At 45.2% G+C, this 24,713-nt stretch overlaps 1 protein-coding gene across 8 annotated transcripts in view; it reads left to right on the top strand.

Moving 5' to 3' along the window:
- Positions 1-24,713, top strand: part of GULP1 (GULP PTB domain containing engulfment adaptor 1) — a 1,895,686-nt gene that overhangs the window by 1,590,774 nt on the left and 280,199 nt on the right. For all 8 annotated transcript variants that reach the window (XM_069225937.1, XM_069225932.1, XM_069225939.1 and 5 more), the window contains one exon: positions 22,991-23,128. In XM_069225937.1, coding sequence (XP_069082038.1) covers positions 22,991-23,128 — 138 coding nt within the window. The remainder of the gene's footprint in view (positions 1-22,990; positions 23,129-24,713) is intronic.

The following is a 24,713-nucleotide window of genomic DNA, read 5'->3' as shown; positions in this document are numbered from 1 at the left end:
CTTCCCTGAACATTATTTTGGAAAAAATATGGTGTCAAATAGTATATCTTAAAAGCATGGTTTTCGTGCAAATTTATTAAAAAGCCATTTGCTTTGAATCGAAACTCATGAATATTCAAGTAATTTCATGGTGTGCCTATTAAGAATGACACTCACCAGGAGCTGACCTTTTTTCAGAATTTGCCATGGATGTCCCTCATTTGTAAAGAATTACATCCAGTGTGCCAGGCAACAATTTTATCATGGGTATCACCTTATGTCAAGAATTACATCAGTATGCGGGTACTAACATTTTGTAATTGATGCCATCTATATATGATGGGTGCCCAATATTTGAGAAATTGTCTCCAATATTAAAGGGACCAACATGTTCTTATGGTTGCCAGCTCCCCTATGAGTGAGGGCTGCCTTCTAATATGGCAAAATGTATCTCCAATGTGCCAGTGCTTTCATTTTGCCTTGGGTGCCCTCCCTTAAGCCAGACTACTCCAATATACCATTCCAGCATGCTGCATGGGCGCCTCCATAAGCCAAGAATTAACTTCAGGGTACCAGTGCCCATGGCAGACTCCTAAGCATAATACATACTCTCACCTACAGGCATTCACTCCCGTTCACTCACTTATTGTCAGGCTGAAACTCACTCATTTTCCCTCACTCTCATTCTTCCTACACTCATTCTACTTACACTCATATTCCTTCACACACCACCACTCACTCCCAGTCACTCACATATTCTATATTAAGAATGTAAGGACATCACATATTCTCTCACTTATTCAGTTGGTCACTCATTAATTGTCTCACATTCTCTTATTAATAGTCACTCACACTCAGATCTTCAATCCCACTCACAAATTGATTGTCACTCACTTTTACTCACACACTTTCGCTTACACACTTTGACTGACACACTATTCCTCATTCTCACATATTCTCAGTAATGTGTGCTCAGTCTTACTCATTTGCATGCATTCCCAGTCATTCATGAAAACTCAGAAGTATCCACTCTCAGTCACACAACTATTTCACTTATTCTAATACATGCATAGGGTAACAGTGGGGTTATTTATTTTAACCTTTCACCTTGCTTTTCCCGCTGACAGCTCCTCCATGGCAGTAGCAAGGGAAGATTCCGGTGCTCCAAGAGAGCACCCAGGCAGAGTTTCAGGCACAGGATGAGCAAAAAGACCTCCCTTTAAGCTTAGGACAGTGATTCAGATCTTACCACTGCCATTCTGTGTGCATCTTAATTGGGCAGAGAGATTCCTAACTAACAAGCTTAGAATATATATTGAATGATATGGATTGTGCCTGTGTGAAAGAGATATACGCACAAAGCAGACATCCGTGTTGTGATTTCTGTGTTCTTAAACAGCACTCTTGATAGATTGTTATTCAGCACCCTCTTTCTCCTTTAATACACGGTGGAGACATGACCTAGAAATTGGCGGTGTTAATGAAAACATGAACAGGGTGTTACTATAACAGAACTGAATAAATGCACATCAGGTGTGTTCAGAAATTAGGGTGATTTGTGGCGACTCACAGTTGTCAGGGTATTACCCTAATATCCCTGTTGACAAGCTGCCCCTACCTTAGGTCCAGGCTGGTGGCAGTTAGTCTATTGTTATGAAAGCAGCATTTTCAGCCAGGGAAAATATATAGTAACACCCATATGTATGTAGCCCAGTGTAAGGAAATGCCTCCTTGGCATGGTTGCCCCCTGACTTTTTGCCTTTGCTGATGCTATGTTTACAATTGAAAGTGTGCTGAGGCCTGCTAACCAGGCCCCAGCACCAGTGTTCTTTCCCTAACCTGTACTTTTGTATCCACAATTGGCAGACCCTGGCATCCAGATAAGTCCCTTGTAACTGGTACTTCTAGTACCAAGGGCCCTGATGCCAAGGAAGGTCTCTAAGGGCTGCAGCATGTCTTATGCCACCCTGGAGACCTCTCACTCAGCACAGACACCCTGCTTGCCAGCTTGTGTGTGCTAGTGAGGACAAAACGAGTAAGTCGACATGGCACTCCCCTCAGGGTGCCATGCCAGCCTCTCACTGCCTATGCAGTATAGGTAAGACACCCCTCTAGCAGGCCTTACAGCCCTAAGGCAGGGTGCACTATACCATAGGTGAGGGTACCAGTGCATGAGCATGGTACCCCTACAGTGTCTAAACAAAACCTTAGACAATGTAAGTGCAGGGTAGCCATAAGAGTATATGGTCTGGGAGTTTGTCAAACACGAACTCCACAGCACCATAATGGCTACACTGAAAACTGGGAAGTTTGGTATCAAACTTCTCAGCACAATAAATGCACACTGATGCCAGTGTACATTTTATTGTAAAATACACCCCAGAGGGCACCTTAGAGGTGCCCCCTGAAACTTAACCGACTATCTGTGTAGGCTGACTAGTTTTAGCAGCCTGCCACAAACCGAGACATGTTGCTGGCCCCATGGGGAGAGTGCCTTTGTCACTCTGAGGCCAGTAACAAAGCCTGCACTGGGTGGAGATGCTAACACCTCCCCCAGGCAGGAATTGTCACACCTGGCGGTGAGCCTCAAAGGCTCACCTCCTTTGTGCCAACCCAGCAGGACACTCCAGCTAGTGGAGTTGCCCGCCCCCTCCGGCCAGGCCCCACTTTTGGCGGCAAGGCCGGAGAAAATAATGAGAAAAACAAGGAGGAGTCACTGGCCAGTCAGGACAGCCCCTAAGGTGTCCTGAGCTGAGGTGACTCTGACTTTTAGAAATCCTCCATCTTGCAGATGGAGGATTCCCCCAATAGGGTTAGGATTGTGACCCCCTCCCCTTGGGAGGAGGCACAAAGAGGGTGTACCCACCCTCAGGGCTAGTAGCCATTGGCTACTAACCCCCCAGACCTAAACACGCCCTTAAATTTAGTATTTAAGGGCTACCCTGAACCCTAGAAAATTAGATTCCTGCAACTACAAGAAGAAGGACTGCCTAGCTGAAAACCCCTGCAGAGGAAGACCAGAAGACGACAACTGCCTTGGCTCCAGAAACTCACCGGCCTGTCTCCTGCCTTCCAAAGATCCTGCTCCAGCGACGCCTTCCAAAGGGACCAGCGACCTCGACATCCTCTGAGGACTGCCCCGGCTTCGAAAAGACAAGAAACTCCCGAGGACAGCGGACCTGCTCCAAGAAAAGCTGCAACTTTGTTTCCAGCAGCTCCAAAGAACCCTGCAAGCTCCCCGCAAGAAGCGTGAGACTTGCAACACTGCACCCGGCGACCCCGACTCGGCTGGTGGCGATCCAACACCTCAGGAGGGACCCCAGGACTACTCTAAGACTGTGAGTACAAAAACCTGTCCCCCCTGAGCCCCCACAGCGCCGCCTACAGAGGGAATCCCGAGGCTTCCCCTGACCGCGACTCTTTGAACCTAAAGTCCCGACACCTGGGAGAGACCCTGCACCCGCAGCCCCCAGGACCTGAAGGACCGGACTTTCACTGGAGGAGTGACCCCCAGGAGTCCCTCTCCCTTGACCAAGTGGAGGTTTCCCCGAGGAACCCCCCCCTTGCCTGCCTGCAGCGCTAAAGAGATCCCTAGATCTCCCATTGACTTCCATTACAAACCCGACGCTTGTTTCTACACTGCACCCGGCCGCCCCCGCGCTGCTGAGGGTGAAATTTCTGTGTGGGCTTGTGTCCCCCCCGGTGCCCTACAAAACCCCCCTGGTCTGCCCTCCGAAGACGCGGGTACTTACCTGCAAGCAGACCGGAACCGGGGCACCCCCTTCTCTCCATTCTAGCCTATGTGTTTTGGGCACCACTTTGAACTCTGCACCTGACCGGCCCTGAGCTGCTGGTGTGGTGACTTTGGGGTTGCTCTGAACCCCCAACGGTGGGCTACCTTGGACCAAGAACTGAACCCTGTAAGTGTCTTACTTACCTGGTAAAACTAACAAATACTTACCTCCCCTAGGAACTGTGAAAATTGCACTGTGTCCACTTTTAAAACAGCTATTTGTGAATAACTTGAAAAGTATACATGCAATTTTTATGATTTAAAGTTCCTAAAGTACTTACCTGCAATACCTTTCAAATGAGCTATTACATGTAGAATTTGAACCTGTGGTTCTTAAAATAAACTAAGAAAAGATATTTTTCTATATAAAAACCTATTGGCTGGATTTGTCTCCGAGTGTGTGTACCTCATTTATTGTCTATGTGTATGTACAACAAATGCTTAACACTACTCCTTGGATAAGCCTACTGCTCGACCACACTACCACAAAATAGAGCATTAGTATTATCTATTTTTACCACTATTTTACCTCTAAGGGGAACCCTTGGACTCTGTGCATGCTATTCCTTACTTTGAAATAGCACATACAGAGCCAACTTCCTACATTGGTGGATCAGCGGTGGGGTACAAGACTTTGCATTTGCTGGACTACTCAGCCAATACCTGATCACACGACAAATTCCAAAATTGTCATTAGAAATTGATTTTTGCAATTTGAAAAGTTTTCTAAATTCTTAAAAGACCTGCTAGGGCCTTGTGTTAGATCCTGTTTAGCATTTCTTTTAGAGTTTAAAAGTTTATAAAAGTTTGAATTAGAACCTAGAACTAGTTGTAGATTCTTAAAAAGTATTCCAACTTTTAGAAGCAAAATGTCTAGCACAGATGTGACTGTGGTGGAACTCGACACCACACCTTACCTCCATCTTAAGATGAGGGAGCTAAGGTCACTCTGTAAAATAAAGAAAATAACAATGGGCCCCAAACCTACCAAAATACAGCTCCAGGAGCTTTTGGCAGAGTTTGAAAAGGCCAACCCCTCTGAGGGTGGCAACTCAGAGGAAGAGGATAGTGACTTGGAGGACAATTCCCCCCTACCAGTCCTATCTAAGGAGAACAGGGTCCCTCAAACCCTGACTCCAAAAATAATAGTCAGAGATGCTGGTTCCCTCACAGGAGAGACCAACACCTCTGAAATCACTGAGGATAGCCCCAGTGAAGAGGACATCCAGTTAGCCAGGATGGCCAAAAGATTGGCTTTGGAAAGACAGATCCTAGCCATAGAGAGGGAAAGACAAGAGATGGGCCTAGGACCCATCAATGGTGGCAGCAACATAAATAGGGTCAGAGATTCTCCTGACATGTTGAAAATCCCTAAAGGGATTGTAACTAAATATGAAGATGGTGATGACATCACCAAATGGTTCACAGCTTTTGAGAGGGCTTGTGTAACCAGAAAAGTGAACAGATCTCACTGGGGTGCTCTCCTTTGGGAAATGTTCACAGGAAAGTGTAGGGATAGACTCCTCACACTCTCTGGACAAGATGCAGAATCTTATGACCTCATGAAGGGTACCCTGATTGAGGGCTTTGGATTCTCCACTGAGGAGTATAGGATTAGATTCAGGGGGGCTCAAAAATCCTAGAGCCAGACCTGGGTTGACTTTGTAGACTACTCAGTGAAAACACTAGATGGTTGGATTCAAGGCAGTGGTGTAAGTAATTATGATGGGCTGTACAATTTATTTGTGAAAGAACACCTGTTAAGTAATTGTTTCAATGATAAACTGCATCAGCATCTGGTAGACCTAGGACCAATTTCTCCCCAAGAATTGGGAAAGAAGGCGGACCATTGGGTCAAGACAAGGGTGTCCAAGACTTCAACAGGGGGTGACCAAAAGAAAGGGGTCACAAAGACTCCCCAGGGGAAGGGTGATGAGACAACCAAAACTAAAAATAGTAAAGAGTCTTCTACAGGCCCCCAAAAACCTGCACAGGAGGGTGGGCCCAGAGCCTCTTCACAAAACAATGGGTACAAGGGTAAAAACTTTGATCCCAAAAAGGCCTGGTGTCATAGCTGTAAACAGCATGGACACCAAACTGGAGACAAGGCCTGTCCCAAGAAAGGTTCCACTCCAAACTCCCATCCAGGTAACACTGGTATGGCTAGTCTCCAAGTGGGATCAACAGTGTGCCCCGAGCAAATCAGGGTCCACACTGAAGCTACTCTAGTTTCTGAGGGTGGGGTGGATTTAGCCACACTAGCTGTCTGGCCGCCTAACATGCAAAAATACAGACAGCAACTCTTAATTAATGGGACTAGAATAGAGGGCCTGAGGGATACAGGTGCCAGTGTCACCATGGTGACAGAGAAACTGGTTTCCCCTGGCCAATACCTGACTGGAAAAACTTACACAGTCACCAACGCTGACAATCAGAGAAAAGTACATCCCATGGCAATGGTTACTTTAGAATGGGGAGGGGTCAATGGCCTGAAACAGGTGGTGGTCTCCTCAAATATCCCAGTGGACTGTCTGCTTGGAAATGACCTGGAGTCCTCAGCATGGGCTGAGGTGGAACTAAAAACCCATGCAGCAATGCTGGGTATCCCTGAACTGGTGTGTGTGAAAACAAGAGCACAATGCAAGGCACAGGGTGAAAAAGTAGAGCTGGAGTCTGGAAAAATGGCCCAGCCTACCAAGAGAACAGGAAAGTCAGTTGGGAAACCAACTGCAACACAGCAAAAGAAAGGGAACCTCTCTTCTCAGGAAGAAGTTCTGCCCTCTGAGGGAACTGAGCCTTTGGAGCTTGAACCTTATCAGGTTGAGCTCTTAGGCCCAGGGGGACCCTCAAGGGAGGAGCTGTGTAAGGGACAAGAAACCTGTCCCTCTCTTGAAGGCCTTAGGCAGCAAGCTGCTGAAGAGTCCAAAGGCAAGAAAAATGGAACGCATAGGGTCTATTGGGAAGATGGACTCCTGTACACTGAGGCCAGAGACCCCAAACCTGGTGCCACTAGGAGAGTGGTAGTGCCTCAGCTGTTCAGGAAGTTCATCCTAACATTGGCCCATGACATTCCCCTTGCTGGACATTTGGGACAAACCAAGACGTGGGAGAGGTTAGTCAACCACTTCTACTGGCCCAATATGTCCAACATGGTTAAGGAGTTTTGCCTCTCCTGCCCCACCTGTCAAGCCAGTGGTAAGACAGGTGGGCATCCAAAGGCCCCCCTCATTCCACTTCCAGTGGTGGGGGTGCCCTTTGAAAGAGTGGGTGTGGACATAGTTGGTCCACTAGAACCTCCCACAGCCTCAGGAAATATGTATATCCTGGTAGTAGTGGATCATGCTACCAGGTATCCTGAAGCTATTCCCCTTAGGTCGACTACTGCCCCTGCAGTAGCCAAGGCCCTCATTGGTATCTTTACCAGAGTGGGTTTCCCTAAGGAGGTGGTGTCTGACAGAGGTACCAACTTCATGTCAGCATACCTGAAACATATGTGGAATGAGTGTGGAGTGACTTATAAATTCACTACACCTTACCATCCACAAACTAATGGCTTAGTTGGGAGATTCAACAAGACATTAAAGGGCATGATCATGGGGCTCCCAGAAAAACTCAAAAGGAGATGGGATGTCCTCTTGCCATGCCTGCTTTTCGCTTACAGAGAGGTGCCACAGAAGGGAGTAGGATTCTCACCCTTTGAACTTCTGTTTGGTCATCCTGTAAGGGGACCACTTGCCCTTGTTAAAGAAGGCTGGGAGAGACCTCTCCATGAGCCTAAACAGGACATAGTGGACTATGTACTTGGCCTTCGCTCTAGAATGGCAGAGTACATGGAAAAGGCAACCAAAAACCTTGAGGCCAGCCAACAGCTCCAGAAGTTTTGGTATGACCAAAAGGCTGCACTGGTTGAGTTCCAACCAGGGCAGAAAGTCTGGGTTCTGGAGCCTGTGGCTCCCAGGGCACTCCAGGACAAATGGAGTGGCCCTTACCCAGTGCTAGAAAGGAAGAGTCAGGTCACCTACCTGGTGGACCTGGGCACAAGCAGGAGCCCCAAGAGGGTGATCCATGTGAACCGCCTTAAGCTCTTCCATGACAGGGCTGATGTGAATCTGTTGATGGTAACAGATGAGGATCAGGAGGCAGAGAGTGAACCTCTCCCTGATCTTCTGTCATCAGACCCAAAAGATGGCACAGTAGATGGAGTGATCTACTCAGACACCCTCTCTGGCCAACAGCAAGCTGATTGTAGGAGAGTCCTACAACAGTTTCCTGAACTCTTCTCCTTAACCCCTGGTCAGACACACCTGTGTACCCATGATGTGGACACAGGAGACAGCATGCCTGTCAAAAACAAAATCTTTAGACAGTCTGACCATGTTAAGGAAAGCATCAAGGTGGAAGTCCACAAGATGCTGGAATTGGGAGTCATTGAGCGCTCTGACAGCCCCTGGGCTAGCCCAGTGGTCTTAGTCCCCAAACCTCACACCAAAGATGGAAAGAAAGAGATGAGGTTTTGTGTGGACTACAGAGGGCTCAATTCTGTCACCAAGACAGATGCTCATCCAATTCCAAGAGCTGATGAGCTCATAGATAAATTAGGTGCTGCCAAATTCTTAAGTACCTTTGACTTGACAGCAGGGTACTGGCAAATAAAAATGGCACCTGGAGCAAAAGAGAAAACAGCATTCTCCACACCTGATGGGCATTATCAGTTTACTGTTATGCCCTTTGGTTTAAAGAATGCCCCTGCCACCTTCCAAAGGTTGGTGAATCAAGTCCTTGCTGGCTTGGAGTCCTTTAGCACAGCTTATCTTGATGATATTGCTGTCTTTAGCTCCACCTGGCAGGATCACCTGGTCCACCTGAAGAAGGTTTTGAAGGCTCTGCAATCCGCAGGCCTCTCTATCAAGGCATCCAAATGCCAGATAGGGCAGGGAACTGTGGTTTACTTGGGCCACCTTGTAGGTGGAGGCCAAGTTCAGCCACTCCAACCCAAGATCCAGACTATTCTGGACTGGGTAGCTCCAAAAACCCAGACTCAAGTCAGGGCATTCCTTGGCTTGACTGGGTATTACAGGAGGTTTGTGAAGAGATATGGATCCATTGTGACAGCCCTCACTGAACTCACCTCCAAGAAGATGCCCAAGAAAGTGAACTGGACTGTGGAATGCCAACAGGCCTTTGACACCCTGAAACAGGCAATGTGCTCAGCACCAGTTCTCAAAGCTCCAGATTATTCTAAGCAGTTCATTGTGCAGACTGATGCCTCTGAACATGGGATAGGGGCAGTTTTGTCCCAAACAAATGATGATGGCCTTGACCAGCCTGTTGCTTTCATTAGCAGGAGGTTACTCCCCAGGGAGCAGCGTTGGAGTGCCATTGAGAGGGAGGCCTTTGCTGTGGTTTGGTCCCTGAAGAAGCTGAGACCATACCTCTTTGGGACTCACTTCCTAGTTCAAACTGACCACAGACCTCTCAAATGGCTGATGCAAATGAAAGGTGAAAACCCTAAACTGTTGAGGTGGTCCATCTCCCTACAGGGAATGGACTTTATAGTGGAACACAGACCTGGGACTGCCCATGCCAATGCAGATGGCCTTTCCAGGTTCTTCCACTTAGAAAATGAAGACTCTCTTGGGAAAGGTTAGTCTCATCCTCTTTCGTTTGGGGGGGGGTTGTGTAAGGAAATGCCTCCTTGGCATGGTTGCCCCCTGACTTTTTGCCTTTGCTGATGCTATGTTTACAATTGAAAGTGTGCTGAGGCCTGCTAACCAGGCCCCAGCACCAGTGTTCTTTCCCTAACCTGTACTTTTGTATCCACAATTGGCAGACCCTGGCATCCAGATAAGTCCCTTGTAACTGGTACTTCTAGTACCAAGGGCCCTGATGCCAAGGAAGGTCTCTAAGGGCTGCAGCATGTCTTATGCCACCCTGGAGACCTCTCACTCAGCACAGACACCCTGCTTGCCAGCTTGTGTGTGCTAGTGAGGACAAAACGAGTAAGTCGACATGGCACTCCCCTCAGGGTGCCATGCCAGCCTCTCACTGCCTATGCAGTATAGGTAAGACACCCCTCTAGCAGGCCTTACAGCCCTAAGGCAGGGTGCACTATACCATAGGTGAGGGTACCAGTGCATGAGCATGGTACCCCTACAGTGTCTAAACAAAACCTTAGACAATGTAAGTGCAGGGTAGCCATAAGAGTATATGGTCTGGGAGTTTGTCAAACACGAACTCCACAGCACCATAATGGCTACACTGAAAACTGGGAAGTTTGGTATCAAACTTCTCAGCACAATAAATGCACACTGATGCCAGTGTACATTTTATTGTAAAATACACCCCAGAGGGCACCTTAGAGGTGCCCCCTGAAACTTAACCGACTATCTGTGTAGGCTGACTAGTTTTAGCAGCCTGCCACAAACCGAGACATGTTGCTGGCCCCATGGGGAGAGTGCCTTTGTCACTCTGAGGCCAGTAACAAAGCCTGCACTGGGTGGAGATGCTAACACCTCCCCCAGGCAGGAATTGTCACACCTGGCGGTGAGCCTCAAAGGCTCACCTCCTTTGTGCCAACCCAGCAGGACACTCCAGCTAGTGGAGTTGCCCGCCCCCTCCGGCCAGGCCCCACTTTTGGCGGCAAGGCCGGAGAAAATAATGAGAAAAACAAGGAGGAGTCACTGGCCAGTCAGGACAGCCCCTAAGGTGTCCTGAGCTGAGGTGACTCTGACTTTTAGAAATCCTCCATCTTGCAGATGGAGGATTCCCCCAATAGGGTTAGGATTGTGACCCCCTCCCCTTGGGAGGAGGCACAAAGAGGGTGTACCCACCCTCAGGGCTAGTAGCCATTGGCTACTAACCCCCCAGACCTAAACACGCCCTTAAATTTAGTATTTAAGGGCTACCCTGAACCCTAGAAAATTAGATTCCTGCAACTACAAGAAGAAGGACTGCCTAGCTGAAAACCCCTGCAGAGGAAGACCAGAAGACGACAACTGCCTTGGCTCCAGAAACTCACCGGCCTGTCTCCTGCCTTCCAAAGATCCTGCTCCAGCGACGCCTTCCAAAGGGGCCAGCGACCTCGACATCCTCTGAGGACTGCCCCGGCTTCGAAAAGACAAGAAACTCCCGAGGACAGCGGACCTGCTCCAAGAAAAGCTGCAACTTTGTTTCCAGCAGCTCCAAAGAACCCTGCAAGCTCCCCGCAAGAAGCGTGAGACTTGCAACACTGCACCCGGCGACCCCGACTCGGCTGGTGGCGATCCAACACCTCAGGAGGGACCCCAGGACTACTCTAAGACTGTGAGTACAAAAACCTGTCCCCCCTGAGCCCCCACAGCGCCGCCTACAGAGGGAATCCCGAGGCTTCCCCTGACCGCGACTCTTTGAACCTAAAGTCCCGACACCTGGGAGAGACCCTGCACCCGCAGCCCCCAGGACCTGAAGGACCGGACTTTCACTGGAGGAGTGACCCCCAGGAGTCCCTCTCCCTTGACCAAGTGGAGGTTTCCCCGAGGAACCCCCCCCTTGCCTGCCTGCAGCGCTAAAGAGATCCCTAGATCTCCCATTGACTTCCATTACAAACCCGACGCTTGTTTCTACACTGCACCCGGCCGCCCCCGCGCTGCTGAGGGTGAAATTTCTGTGTGGGCTTGTGTCCCCCCCGGTGCCCTACAAAACCCCCCTGGTCTGCCCTCCGAAGACGCGGGTACTTACCTGCAAGCAGACCGGAACCGGGGCACCCCCTTCTCTCCATTCTAGCCTATGTGTTTTGGGCACCACTTTGAACTCTGCACCTGACCGGCCCTGAGCTGCTGGTGTGGTGACTTTGGGGTTGCTCTGAACCCCCAACGGTGGGCTACCTTGGACCAAGAACTGAACCCTGTAAGTGTCTTACTTACCTGGTAAAACTAACAAATACTTACCTCCCCTAGGAACTGTGAAAATTGCACTGTGTCCACTTTTAAAACAGCTATTTGTGAATAACTTGAAAAGTATACATGCAATTTTTATGATTTAAAGTTCCTAAAGTACTTACCTGCAATACCTTTCAAATGAGCTATTACATGTAGAATTTGAACCTGTGGTTCTTAAAATAAACTAAGAAAAGATATTTTTCTATATAAAAACCTATTGGCTGGATTTGTCTCCGAGTGTGTGTACCTCATTTATTGTCTATGTGTATGTACAACAAATGCTTAACACTACTCCTTGGATAAGCCTACTGCTCGACCACACTACCACAAAATAGAGCATTAGTATTATCTATTTTTACCACTATTTTACCTCTAAGGGGAACCCTTGGACTCTGTGCATGCTATTCCTTACTTTGAAATAGCACATACAGAGCCAACTTCCTACACCCAGTGATGTATTGCTGAATATTTTTAATTAAAGATAAAGTTTACGTTAATTTGTGTCTAGTATGATTAGGATATTACTACATAAACATAAACATTACTGGACATAAACATTGAAAAGCATGCAGGTGAAAGGTGGGATCACTTCTAGTCATCTGTGGTTAGGCTTGCCTGTAAGTGTTTGCTAAAACATTTTTCATGTAAATACTGAGTAGGTAATGGAGGACTGATGCTATCCTCAAATATGACCAGGGCAGACCACCCCTGACTACTTTCTCCACATGAGCTGCCTGGCTAGAATTAACAAAAATATCAGAGCATGCCAGCTGGGGTCATACTTTGTGTGGTGGCAGATAAACATCAGTAATGACAGTACTTGTAAGGAGCAAGTTAAGGTGGGTATCTGCCCAGTAACATTTCCGTTCTCAGAAGCTGGTTTACATCACCCATACTGAGTTGTTAGAATTTCACACTGTAAAATGATACACCTAAAGTGACTGGCACTGGGGTGTTGCCCATCTGTCATCAATTTGACATCTAAGCTTAAGTCCACTGTAGAATTTTGAGTAGCTTCACCCCAAGCAAACCTACATGGACCTTGCTCTGCGAGAAATGTGTGCTGCCTTTTTCCATTTGGCTTGGACTCTGATTTTTGACCAGTGGATGCTCTGCTAACCCATTCTACTGTTTTCCTTGCCTGTGAGGAAGCCAGTTAAGGAGCTAAAAGGATGCCATCCCATAGTGTTTGGAAGCATCCTCTACCCTCAAGCAAGGGACAATGAGTGTGGCTTAAGAATTTTCAGAGCAAAAACAGGAAGCTGTGTGATCATTCTGCTTAGGGAGTTAATTAATTTGACACCTGCAAATGTGATCATGCGGGATACTACATTGTCACATTCCCATTACATCTTAGCATCTGGTAACATGAAATAAGCACAGGTCTAGAAGTAGGTAGAGAACTATTTGATTGATGAATTGTCATCAAGTCCTGCTTGTCTGTGCAAAGGTCCAGAACTTGATTGGCCTGCTTACTAAGAGGATCAAGAGATTGAAGAAAGTCATAAATGTTTCTTTTCATACCCCATTGGGCTCACATCTGATAATCTCATGTTTCACCATGGGCCAGACCTTGGCTTCTGTCAAAGGCTTTCCCATGTTGTATTCAAAGCCATTTACTCCATGTGAAAAGTGCTTCTGTGTCACAGGATATATATGAGATTTATGCTTGAGGAATGCTTGAGCTCTAAATCATTCTGACCACTTTCTACTATAGGAAGTAATGCAAATAACCTGAATTGAGATTCAAATGTTATATTTTTTATGACTATCTTTAGGTTGCATTAGCTGAGTTCTTGTGATAATAAAAGTGGTCATCTTTAGATAGAGATTACAAAGGTTACTGTTTTGGTCAACGGTTTTGGGGGTGGATTTGTGTTTAATCCCCTCCCATAGAATAAGATAAGTCACGTATTACCAGTGATAGAGAATTGTGGTCTGCATGTTGTGCAGAATGTTTCATGAAGGCCAGTGAGATAACAAAAACCACAGTGGAAGTCATCAATTTTGGATATCCATTTGTGAACATCTGATTATGAACAGTGATTGTAATAATTGTAATATTTTCAACCATATGACGTGTATCATATTTAGTCAGTGATGATACATTGTATTTATTGTTCATAACTTTTGTTTGTTGTATTGTTAAATTTACAATTATTTGTTTTTCTTTTTTACCATGTATCTATTTAAGGTGTTATTAAATGTTATGCTGACATTTGATCATTCAACCTTTCCTAAAAGTGTAATAAGTATTGAAACTGGAATAACCAAGCCACAAATTTCACACTACCGCACTTGAGTTAGGCCTGACAGCTGAGCAGCTACCGTGCTAAGCCAAGGAGTTTTCAGAGGCCCGGCTTGCAGAGTAAGGGCCTGAATTTGAGACTGGAAGATGTTGGATATGTGTTTAAAAGTGACAGATGGTCTTCTTGTCCTATTTGGAGTTTATATCCCTCAAAACAGTCCAAATGAATAATATGTGACATTACCACTTCTTGATGGAAGTCCGGCATCCAACAACTCTAAATCCACACACAATTAGAGGAAACTCCTCGCTATTTAGAGTAATTAACTATCCAGATTAGGTGGATGCCCAACAGCTGCCAAAAGTCAAAATCCATTCATACATAACTAGTTTGTTGCTCATATTTGGTACTTCTGGATGGACCTAAAATTTTAATAGGTTTGAGAAAGAGCCTGACACTAAAGCCAGGTATAGTTGTTTGGGTCATAGTAATTTAGTGTGCTGACAGTGTTGTCATTCAGGAAATGTTGTTTCCTGAAAACATCAAGTTGTTTTAAATGGTGTTTTTCAATCATTCTATTACATTCTAGTTGTCGGGTAAGACTAAAGTGATGACATTTTGTACTTTTCTTGGTTTAATTGTAAGAAAATGGTGTGGACATAAATATGCAGCAATTTTCATCATTCTAATGGCCGACCCTTAAACATTGTGCAGAAGTTGGCTTTATATGTTTAGTTGTAGTGCTTATGCCACGCAGTACAATTAAAAGGTTTTTTAATCAATTTCAAAAATTCTTAATTTACAAGATTTTGGTAAGAGAATTCTCACAACAAGACAGTACAATGCTATCGTCGTATATTCTTTAGACAGTATTTTGATCTTTTATGAAACCAAAGGGGTTTAATCAATGCACAGAAAAATCTATAAGAAAATGAAAAATTAAATGGAACAAACATCTAGAGGAAGGGACATACACTATGATGAAAAATGCCTTGTGCTCTGTGATGGCCAACTCCTCCTTGAATTCAGCAGACCTATTCACTGAAGAAATAGTAAAGGACATCAGAGGAAGTACAGGAGCCTTTTTGAATTGGAATGCCACTAAGGGTATTTAGAACACCCACCATCTTAGAATCTGAATAGAGATATAGGGCCTTTTTTAGAGTTTGGTGTATTGGATACTCATTAATAATGTGTTGGAAACCCAGTCCCTCATAATAAAAGTGTCAAAGGCTGTAATGCACCTACAATACAGAAAACAGGGCATCCACCACATTTGTGATGGAGTATTCCTTCTGCTAGACTCCAAATAAGACGACTAATCTAGCACCTCTTGTGCCCAAAGACTTGAGGAGACAAAGAAGGCAGCATAGCGGGTTTCAAGAGGATTTTGGAATATGGAAGTAAATGGATTCATACATAGAGTAAGTCTTTAAAAAAAAAAAAAAAAAAAAACTTCCTGTTCTAAGAGCATTCTTTGCAGAAACGTAGCCTTCTCGAAAAAAGGGTTGTTCAAATGCCTGAATGGATCTGTGATGCAATCCAATGGTTTCACAAACCTGAAGTGCCATTATGTCATCTTTGGTGTGTTTGATGCATAATATGCTATTGATTGAATCAATTTGTTGACAAACAGAGGGGCATCATTATCCACTCGAAACTTTGGCCCTCCTTATGACTATGGTGGTCTCAAACCGAGACCGACAAAGCCATGGGTGCCAGAAGATTGTCAGTGCAGGCACGCCACAGAATCGATACTGCCACATTTCCATCATACTTAGGGTGGAAATCCGGCAGTAGCCATGCTGGTGGATGAGGCGCCTGGGCGGTGCTACCACCTGCACTGCCCCTCCAGTAGCGCGCCACCAGCCACAGTTTGGCCAAACAGATGGCCTGGAAGTGTCCTGCTGGCGGGCGCTGCTGGTGGTAGCAGCGCCCCTTCCCGTTCCCTGCCGGATGACCTCCTCGATGGACAAGGTAAGTTGGGCATTTGTCAGGGGAGTGGGGTGGTAGGGTGGGGGTTTTGTGTTTGTGGTGTCTGCCTGTGTGTATGAATGTGTGTGTGTATGCGTCTGTGAGTGTTGTGTTGTATGTGTGGTGGTATACATGTGAGTGAATGCATGTATGAATGTTACAGTGAGTGCATGTCAGTGTGTATGCGTGAGAGTATGTGTGAGTGAATGGGTGTGTGGATGAGTGTGAGTGAATACGTGTATGGAAGTGGTGGTGCATGGGTGCATGCATGTTGCGTGTGGGTGTGTGTGCATGTGCGGGGGTTGGGGGCGGTGTGATTCCAGGGGTGTGGTGGGGTGCTGTGATTCTACAGGTGGTGGGGGTGAGAGGGCACTGAGATTCTAGGGTTCGTTGGGGGCGCTGTGATTCTGGAGGGGTCGGTGGTGGGGGGGGTAGGTGATTGTTGAGGGGTGGGGGAGCCTTTTACCAGTGACAGGGATAGCACCACAGTTATACCACCACATTAACCCTGGTGGTCAAAAGACCGCTAGGGTCAAAATGCGGGCCTTTGTCTCTAGTGAGTTATGACTCCTCCACACACTTAACAACGGTGATAAATATCACATTTCTCTCTGCACATCTGTCTGTCTATCTATCCATCTAATTATCTGGCTAGCTAGCTACCTAGATACAATAAGCTGATTTAATAAAACAGAGCACAGCATCAGCTTTCCCTGTACAAAGGACACCAACGCATTACATAAAGTTAATCTGAGAATAAGACTGCAGACTGTTTACTGAATTAAAAAGCAATTTTTTAATTCCATTTCCAACTACTTCCCTCTCATAAATAATACAGCAAGTGTCAGTGCGTTTCAAACAGATATAATATTTTTACATCCACAATGTGCCCTTCTTTATAGTTTCATTTAGAGGAATCCCTTAAGTTATGGAGCAATTTTCGATGTTCTCTAATAGAGGTTTTTGGGAACATATGGTTTTAATCAATTTATCTTCTTATATTTTAGGATTCCATCAAGTACGTTTTTTTCATAATATACGTTGGCTGGAAAATGTTACCATTATTAACCAATATTCCCCCATGGAACCAATGTCTCAATGGCTGGTACTTTTCATTTTATTTTTCTTACTCCGTCATCCTGCATGGATATATTTGTGTCGGTCACTTTCTCGGAACAGAAAGTTTCTCTTTTGCTTCTCTGCTCATCGTTCTATATAGACCACGCGAATAAAAATAAATGTTCACCAATAAAAAGGTATTAAGAGGAAATGCATTAATAATGTGCTTTATTGAGTAAAAGGAAATGCCTTGGCTCACAATAGGAGGCTCGGATAGTTCATGTTCCACTTCACCTTCATGTGCATCATTCATAAAGCGGGATATGTATGCAGACCAAAAACAATCCCACTGCAAGAGTCCCAAGTGTCGGCAGTGAAATATAGGTTATAATTAATTTTTGCCATCAAAATCCATCCCTCCTCCACTCTGGCATTGCCATGGGTTTGAACCTTTGCACTGTAGTAATAGATGTATGAATCTATGATTTCACAGTAAGCATCTGCCTACATATACTGTATGTGGGGTAGATTTATAAACATTCTAAAGTTGACATAAAAAAATATTTCATATTAATCGTATTCCTCCAAATTTGCACATACCTTTGAATTTATCCTCTAATGGGATAGTAACATTTTTTTAAGCCTCCAAAGATGTCCATAACGTTCCAAGAACGTATTTAAGACTGGGGATAAATATTATCACTATAAAGCACTTCCACTGCCCTGCTAAAAGCCAGACTGAGAAAGACCTCTGATAAAAGGGGTGGTTAGATTTTAAACTATGCTTAGTTTTTCCATACGGAATTTTAAAAAAAGTAGGTTATTTCCGAGAAATGTTTTCTTGCTATAATCACAAGTTAATTAGCCAAGCATGGGAAACTATGCTTGTTACTGTAATCTGTTTAGAATGAGGCCACAAATCATAACAGCACCATTGCACAGTTTGAAACGTGACATATACTGTATAAATACATGAATAAGGGCTCAAGCGATGAACAGAAGGCAGATGGCTTGCACATTGTGTTGCAGGCTTTCTCTGCTTTTACAGAGCACGACATCTAGGCATCAAATGTCATTCACTGTTACCACACCTCATCTCTCCTAGCAGCCAGAGGGGCGGTCCTGGCACAGATGTTCAGATGTGCAAATGAACTCGTTTTCCCAGACTTTTCCAATGGGGTCTTCTACCATTACAATTACACTATTGTTGTACTTCCTGATTCGTGCTAAAAAGGGATAGGCACTGATCGATGTTTTTTTTTTTTTTCTTGGCTTTCCCAAATATCCAAATGTTTTAATGTTTTGTCGATGAACATACTAAATTATAATTCATTTGAAGCATCTGGCAGTTGTTAATGATTGTTCTACAGAATACTGAAGGCAGAATACCGACATTACAAGAGTATCATGGGACAAAATGTTGAAGAAGTGCAGGGGCATCCCCAATCTTTTTGCCTCCTGCCTCCTATTTTTTCTGACCTGTTGCTGTTGGCTTTTGAACTCTGAGCACTTTACCACTGCTAACCGGTGCTAAAGTGCATATGCTCTCTGTGTAAATTGTATGTAATTGATTTATCCGTGATTGGCAAATTTGTTTTACTAGTAAGTCCCTAGTAAAGTGCACTAGAGGTGCCAGGGCCTGTCAATCAAATGCTACTAGTGGACCTGCAGCACTGGTTGTGCCACCCACATAAGTAGCTCTGTAATCATGTCTCAGACCTGCCATTGCAGTGTCTATGTGGAGTTTTAACTGCAGATTCGACTTGGCAAGTGTACCCACTTGCCAGGCCTATTTCAAAGGAGAAATTGGGTATAAGAAGGGCACCCAAAACCACAGACTTTAGAAACACTTCTGGAACCTAGAGGAACCTCTGCCTGGAGAAGAGCTGAAAAGCTGAGGATGAAGAGCTGCCTTGCCTGTGACTGTGCTTTGTGGAGCTATCCTGCAGTTGCTGCTTCTGCCACAGTAAGAGGGCAAAGACTGGACTTTGTGTGCCTTCCATCTTGAGAAGGAATCTCCAAGGGCTTGATCTAGAGCTTGCCTCCTGTTGTTTGAAGTCTCAGGGACAGCAAAGACTTCTCTGTGCAGCACCTGGAGTCTGTGGAGAGACTCCTACTCTGCCCTGTGGTGCCCATACAGTTCCTGGGACCCTGAAAGGAGAAGCTGGCAGCCTAAAGACAAGGAAATCCACAAACAGAGCACGGTGCGGGGAAAAGATTGACGTCACTCCGATCTGCGGCTGAAAAAACGACGCGCCGCCGGCTCCGCAGCTGCGAAATGATGACTGAAGAATGGACGCACGGAGCAGGAGAAACGACGCGCAGCATCGCTGACGGAGGCTGGGAGATCACAACCTGCACTGTGGGGTTTTTGGATCATCGTGCGGCTGGATTTCTGACTCACACCCGCCCAAGCGGGGTTATTTTTGATGCATACCCCCGTGCGGGGTTATTTTTGATGCGCACCAGGTACAATTTCACGCTAGCAGCGCTAGTGTGTGTTTAAAACTACTTAAAGACTCTTTTGGCATTTTTATTGATAACTTGACTTGTGTATGGTGAATTTTTGTTGTTTTGGTCTTGTTTTGTTTACATAAATATTTCCTATGTTTCTAACCTGGTGTTGTCATTTTGTAGTGTTTTCATTAAGTTACTGTGGGTGTTGGTACAAATACTTTACACCTAGCACTCTGAAGTTAAGCCTGCTGCTCTGCCAAGCTACCAAGGCGGTAAGCAGGGGTTAGCTGAGGGTGATTCTCTTTTACCCTGACAAGAATGAGAGTCCTTGCTTGAACAGGGGGTAACCTGACTGTCAACCGAAGACTCAATTTCTAATATACATATATACATATATATATATATATATATATATATATATATATATATTCACTGAAAAAAAACAGATGGTACAGGAATGTTTTAGTTTGGTTCTGAATTTAGTCATACAAAAGCATAGAAATTCAGCAGTTACAAAAATGTGACTGCTAATGTTTCATTTATACTTTTAAGAACATTATAGAAGTTCTCAGGACTGCTGTAATATCTGGAGTAATTAGCAGTGCATGGCGAGGTATAGTTACCTCAGCGCAAATTATAGTTACTTGCTGAATTTCTGTAGTCTTGTATGAGTAAATTCAGAATCTTACTCTAACATCCCTATGAACTTTTGTTTTTTCAGTGAATTTTTATGTTTTTTTTAAAATTATATTTCTTAACTATACTGTCCCTGTAGCCTTTGTTTTTATCAGTGAATTTCTACAATTTCTTTTACCTTAAAGTAATTTTCATAACTATATGTTAATCCAGCCACCACCAGCATGGCCTATGGCCAGGCCCTGTGGCCGACGGCAAAAGCCACCCAACCCTGAGCTGCGCACGGGCTGTGGCCAACCCCTATAACAACCGAACCCCACATGGCCGCCCCTCCCCAGTCCGATCTCGGCCCCCTGGACCTCATCCCTCAGGGCCCAGCCTAAATATTCCATTTTTTGGGGGACAGCGGGGACACCCAACTTCCTGGTGGATCTCGACCCTGGGGACCGCATCCCCCAGGGCCTGATCAAAATTTGTATTTTTGGGCGGGGCACGTGACCTCCCTCCCCAGGCTCATCTTGGCTCCAGGGACCCCATCCCCAGGATCATGGCCTAAACATTTACGGCCTGATTTAGAGTTTGGCAGATGGGATTACTCCATCACAAATGTGATAGCTATTCCGTTCACCATATGTCCCATAATAGCCTATGGAGCTCATAATATGGTGGACAGGATATCCATCATGTTTGTGACGGAGTAACCTGTCCACCGAACTCTAAATCAGGCCCTTAATTTTTTGACGGAGGCTGCGTGGCCCCCTCCCCAGGCTGATCTTGGACCAAAGGGACCCCATCCCCTGAGGTCTGGCCTGAATATTTTTTTTAGGAGAGGTGAGCCACACAGCCCCCCTCCCCAGGCTAGCCTCAGCCTCGGGGACCCCATCCCCTGAGGTATGGCCTAATTATTATTATTTTTGGGAGTAGGGGGGCTGTGCGTACCCTCCTCCCCAGGCTGATCTCAGCTCCAGGGACCCCATCCGTGGGGTCGACTTGATTTTCTTTTTTTTGGGGGGGGGGGCACGTGACCTGGGTGCCAACCTTGGGCATCCAGTCACAATGTTGAACCATGTGGAGAGCCTGAAGCAGCTCCCTCTCTGTGAGAGCAATGTTTCCTATGTATCCCTGCCTGCATCTCCACGGATAGGGAGACAGAGGAAACCTCTGCTCACAGCGAGTGAGAGCTGTTTGACGCCGTGAGCAGAGTGTTTGCTGTGGCTTGGCAGCAGCTGACAATGCAGTCGCCAAGCCACAGCAAACAGCTATGTCCTGGGGTAGGCACCCTGAGACATAGCGTGGGCTGGCCCTGGGGGGTGACAGTCCACAGGGCCATCAGTGGCACCTCGAGTGGGGTCCTGGGGCCCCCTCCCACAAAAAGAGCCCCAAGGAGGTGGTGGTCCCTGGGGCTGCAGGGGGACCAGGCAGCCCTGTGTTATATTCATTAAAAGCCTTGGGGAGGTTGTAGTCCCGGGGGCTGCAATTGTCTGAAGCCCCAGGGAGATGGTGGTACCTGGGACTGTGGGGGGTGGGCAGCATCCCCCCATTTAATTTTTTTAAAGCCCCTGGGGTTTGTTAGTTCCTGGGGCTCCAGGGGGACCTGAGGGCCCCTTGCATTAAAATGCAAATGCCCTTGGGACCTGGTCCACCTGGGGGCTTCACAAAAATGATTGGGAGCCTGCACATTTTTTTTTAATTGCCTACCCTGAATTCACAAATTTGGCAAATTTACAGCAAACGTTTTTATTAAAAAACAAGAGTTAGGGTGTCAGGGTGTCCCTACTCTGGCCCATTTTCATTTTTTTTGCACATTTTGTAGTAGGACTCAGCTGAAGCAGAGTCCAAAGATAACTGCTAACACTTCCTGGTTTGAAGTGTTGGCAGCCAGTCAGAGCTCTGCATTTGCTGTGCACGACTCTTAATCTTCACAAAGTCATAATGGCCAGAGATATACAAATGTGTTTTCCCTTTAATATCTGAAAAACTACTGAACAGATTTACACCAAATAAGTGAAAGCACAATCTGCGTACCGAAAGCTACCTTTCTGCCGAATTTGGTGTAATTCCGTCCAATGGTTCGGTCTGTAGTCATGTCTAAATGTCTTATGAGAATTAACACGGGGAATGCAACTTTTTTGACCCCCCCATCTTTTTTCTATTCCTGCTGGAATAGTTGCTTTCCTGGGCGGAGCTCACTTTCAAAGTGGAGAGAGAGACAGCCACACATGAGTATATGGTTTATGTTATAGATTATTAGGCAGTTTGACAAGTTGCTTTATGGCAGTTTAGACGCCAGGGAAGCGGGGAAGGGACAACTCTTGCCTTGCAAGGTCATTTTCTTTATGTATGCCAAGGTGAATTTTGAGTATCTGAGATGCAAGTAGGAAGGTAGTCACCTTGGACAACTATAGGCAGTTCATTAGGTCATAGTTTTCCATCGCATTCTGGTACTTTTCATTTTGCTACTACTATGTGAATGCAGAAGTACAAATATATCAGTGCAAAACTATAAACCTGCACAGTTGTTTGTTCAATAGCTTGTGATATAACGTCACTTAGTGTGTCACTCTAAAGTAGGTCAATGTCACACATAGACTTAGCACAAACATTGTGATTGCACACATATTCAAATTTGGCAGCTATACGACCCCTACACATCATAACCGTCCCCTGTAATGAGAGCGTGTGAGGTAATTTAGGACTGTGAAGAGAGTAGGGTTCTGCATAATGAATAGGTGAATGAGCAGGCCACGAACATTTGGATTGGGTTCGTTTATCTATTTATTCAGGCGTGCTAAAACATGGTGGAACATTTCATTGTGCTTTCTTTCAGCAGTCGAGCCCTATGATTGCTAAACCAACAAAAGCTCTTCATTGCACAAAAAGGTTCCTGCAACCAAGTGACTCACTGTCTTTAAATGTCTTGTTTCTAGGAAATCCTCCACAACTGTCAGCTGCATAGGATATCTTTCTGCGCCGATGATAAAACGGACAAGCGGATATTTACTTTCATCTGCAAGGATTCAGAGTCAAATAAGCATTTATGTTACGTGTTTGACAGTGAGAAGTGTGTAAGTATTCGATTTGTCTGGTGGTATTTCTTCTGTCTTACATGAGAAAAGCTTGATTTGGCTTTAATCCCATCTAATGTCCTGGGACCAGATGGAATAAGCAGATGGTTTGCGTTGCAAATTAGTCCAGACTGACAAGAGAAATTGCTTTAAGAGGCTAACTCTGGCTCTTCCGACGTGCACAAAGAAGGTATTTTAAAGCTCCGGTGATGTAACAATACTGATGAATAACTGAAGACTGCCCAAATTATGCTTTAAACTTGGATGTGTCCCAACATTTTATTTTATTAAAACATATTGCGCCTAAAATCCTGTTCCGAGGAATACATGTTTCTTTTTACCAATTTGCTGATGAGCGATTCAAATTTTTTATTTTTTGAGCAAATCCACTTACAATAGGTTTGGCCAACAAACATCCACACAGGCCACATCAGTGTCAGATTTTAGGATAACCACTGACTTATATGTATACATATATAAATGAATACATGTTTTCAGTATCTGCATAGAGCAAAGGTAACCAAAGGCAGATGGATGCTGCACGTGTCAAAGGCAAGGATACTGTTCACAAATGATTTGTTACCACATTATGATGAAGTGTTCTTTAAGGAGAGGTGTCTTCAACTCTTTCTTGAATTAAAGCATGGTTTAGATGGCCCTGTGAATACTGGATTGTTGTTCCAGATCATGAATGCATACATGCAAAAGGTCTGATGTCATTTTTTAGGTTTCGCTTGCATGAAATCTCTTGTACTAAAAAAATATATCTTTAAAGGGACTTAGAACCCACCCAATACTTACCTTTACGTACCATTCATTGATTCCAAGATCGCTTTAATTAACCAGCTTCTGATTGGTCAGCACATCTTCTGCATTCACTTTACATGCATTCCTGCTCTGAATTGCCTCTCCATGCTGTGGAGCGTGGTCCAAGTACAGCTTCTGGCCACTTGCCAGTTGCTAGTGGCCATCAACAGGCTACGCACTCTGAAGGTATTTTTTTATTTGCTATCAAGCACGCCATACGAGTGCATCTGCTATTGACTTTGTTAATGTTTGTCATTTTATTGTTTCAATGTTCATTTACTGCAGGTCTCGCACATATAGGATGAAACAACATTGACTTCTCACCTCCTCTTTGTCACATGCTTTAATCACAAAGTGCCTTTAACCTTGTTATTTAGTAAACATTTTAGTGACTAGAGTGCAGTAGATTGAAGCTTACACATGAGCCGGTAACAAAATGATTCAAATATTTGAAACATTTTAAACATCTCCCACAGCTCTTTCAACTAATTTTATTGCATAATCCATCTGCCTGCACACCATTTCTCATGTAGGCAAGGACATGTTGGGAAGGATCTGCATGTTTAATAAGGTGCTCGGAGGCTGTCAGGGTTTTATATCATCGAGCTGCTTGTCCTGTTCGTGATTGTGGAATGTGTGACATTCCGCTGGTGATCTCTGCATCCAGTACAGTTTCCCTCCTCTTAATGCTTTCAGGGAGAGCCTGGTATCTTTTACTTTAGCAGAGGCATAGTGCAAGCTCTAGGAGCTTTAGACACCCATAAAGTTTTCTCCATCT

The sequence above is a fragment of the Pleurodeles waltl genome, chromosome 3_1 (assembly GCF_031143425.1).
Source record: "Pleurodeles waltl isolate 20211129_DDA chromosome 3_1, aPleWal1.hap1.20221129, whole genome shotgun sequence".
NCBI lineage: Eukaryota > Metazoa > Chordata > Amphibia > Caudata > Salamandridae > Pleurodeles > Pleurodeles waltl.
This window is presented reverse-complemented; position numbering and strand designations above follow the sequence as displayed.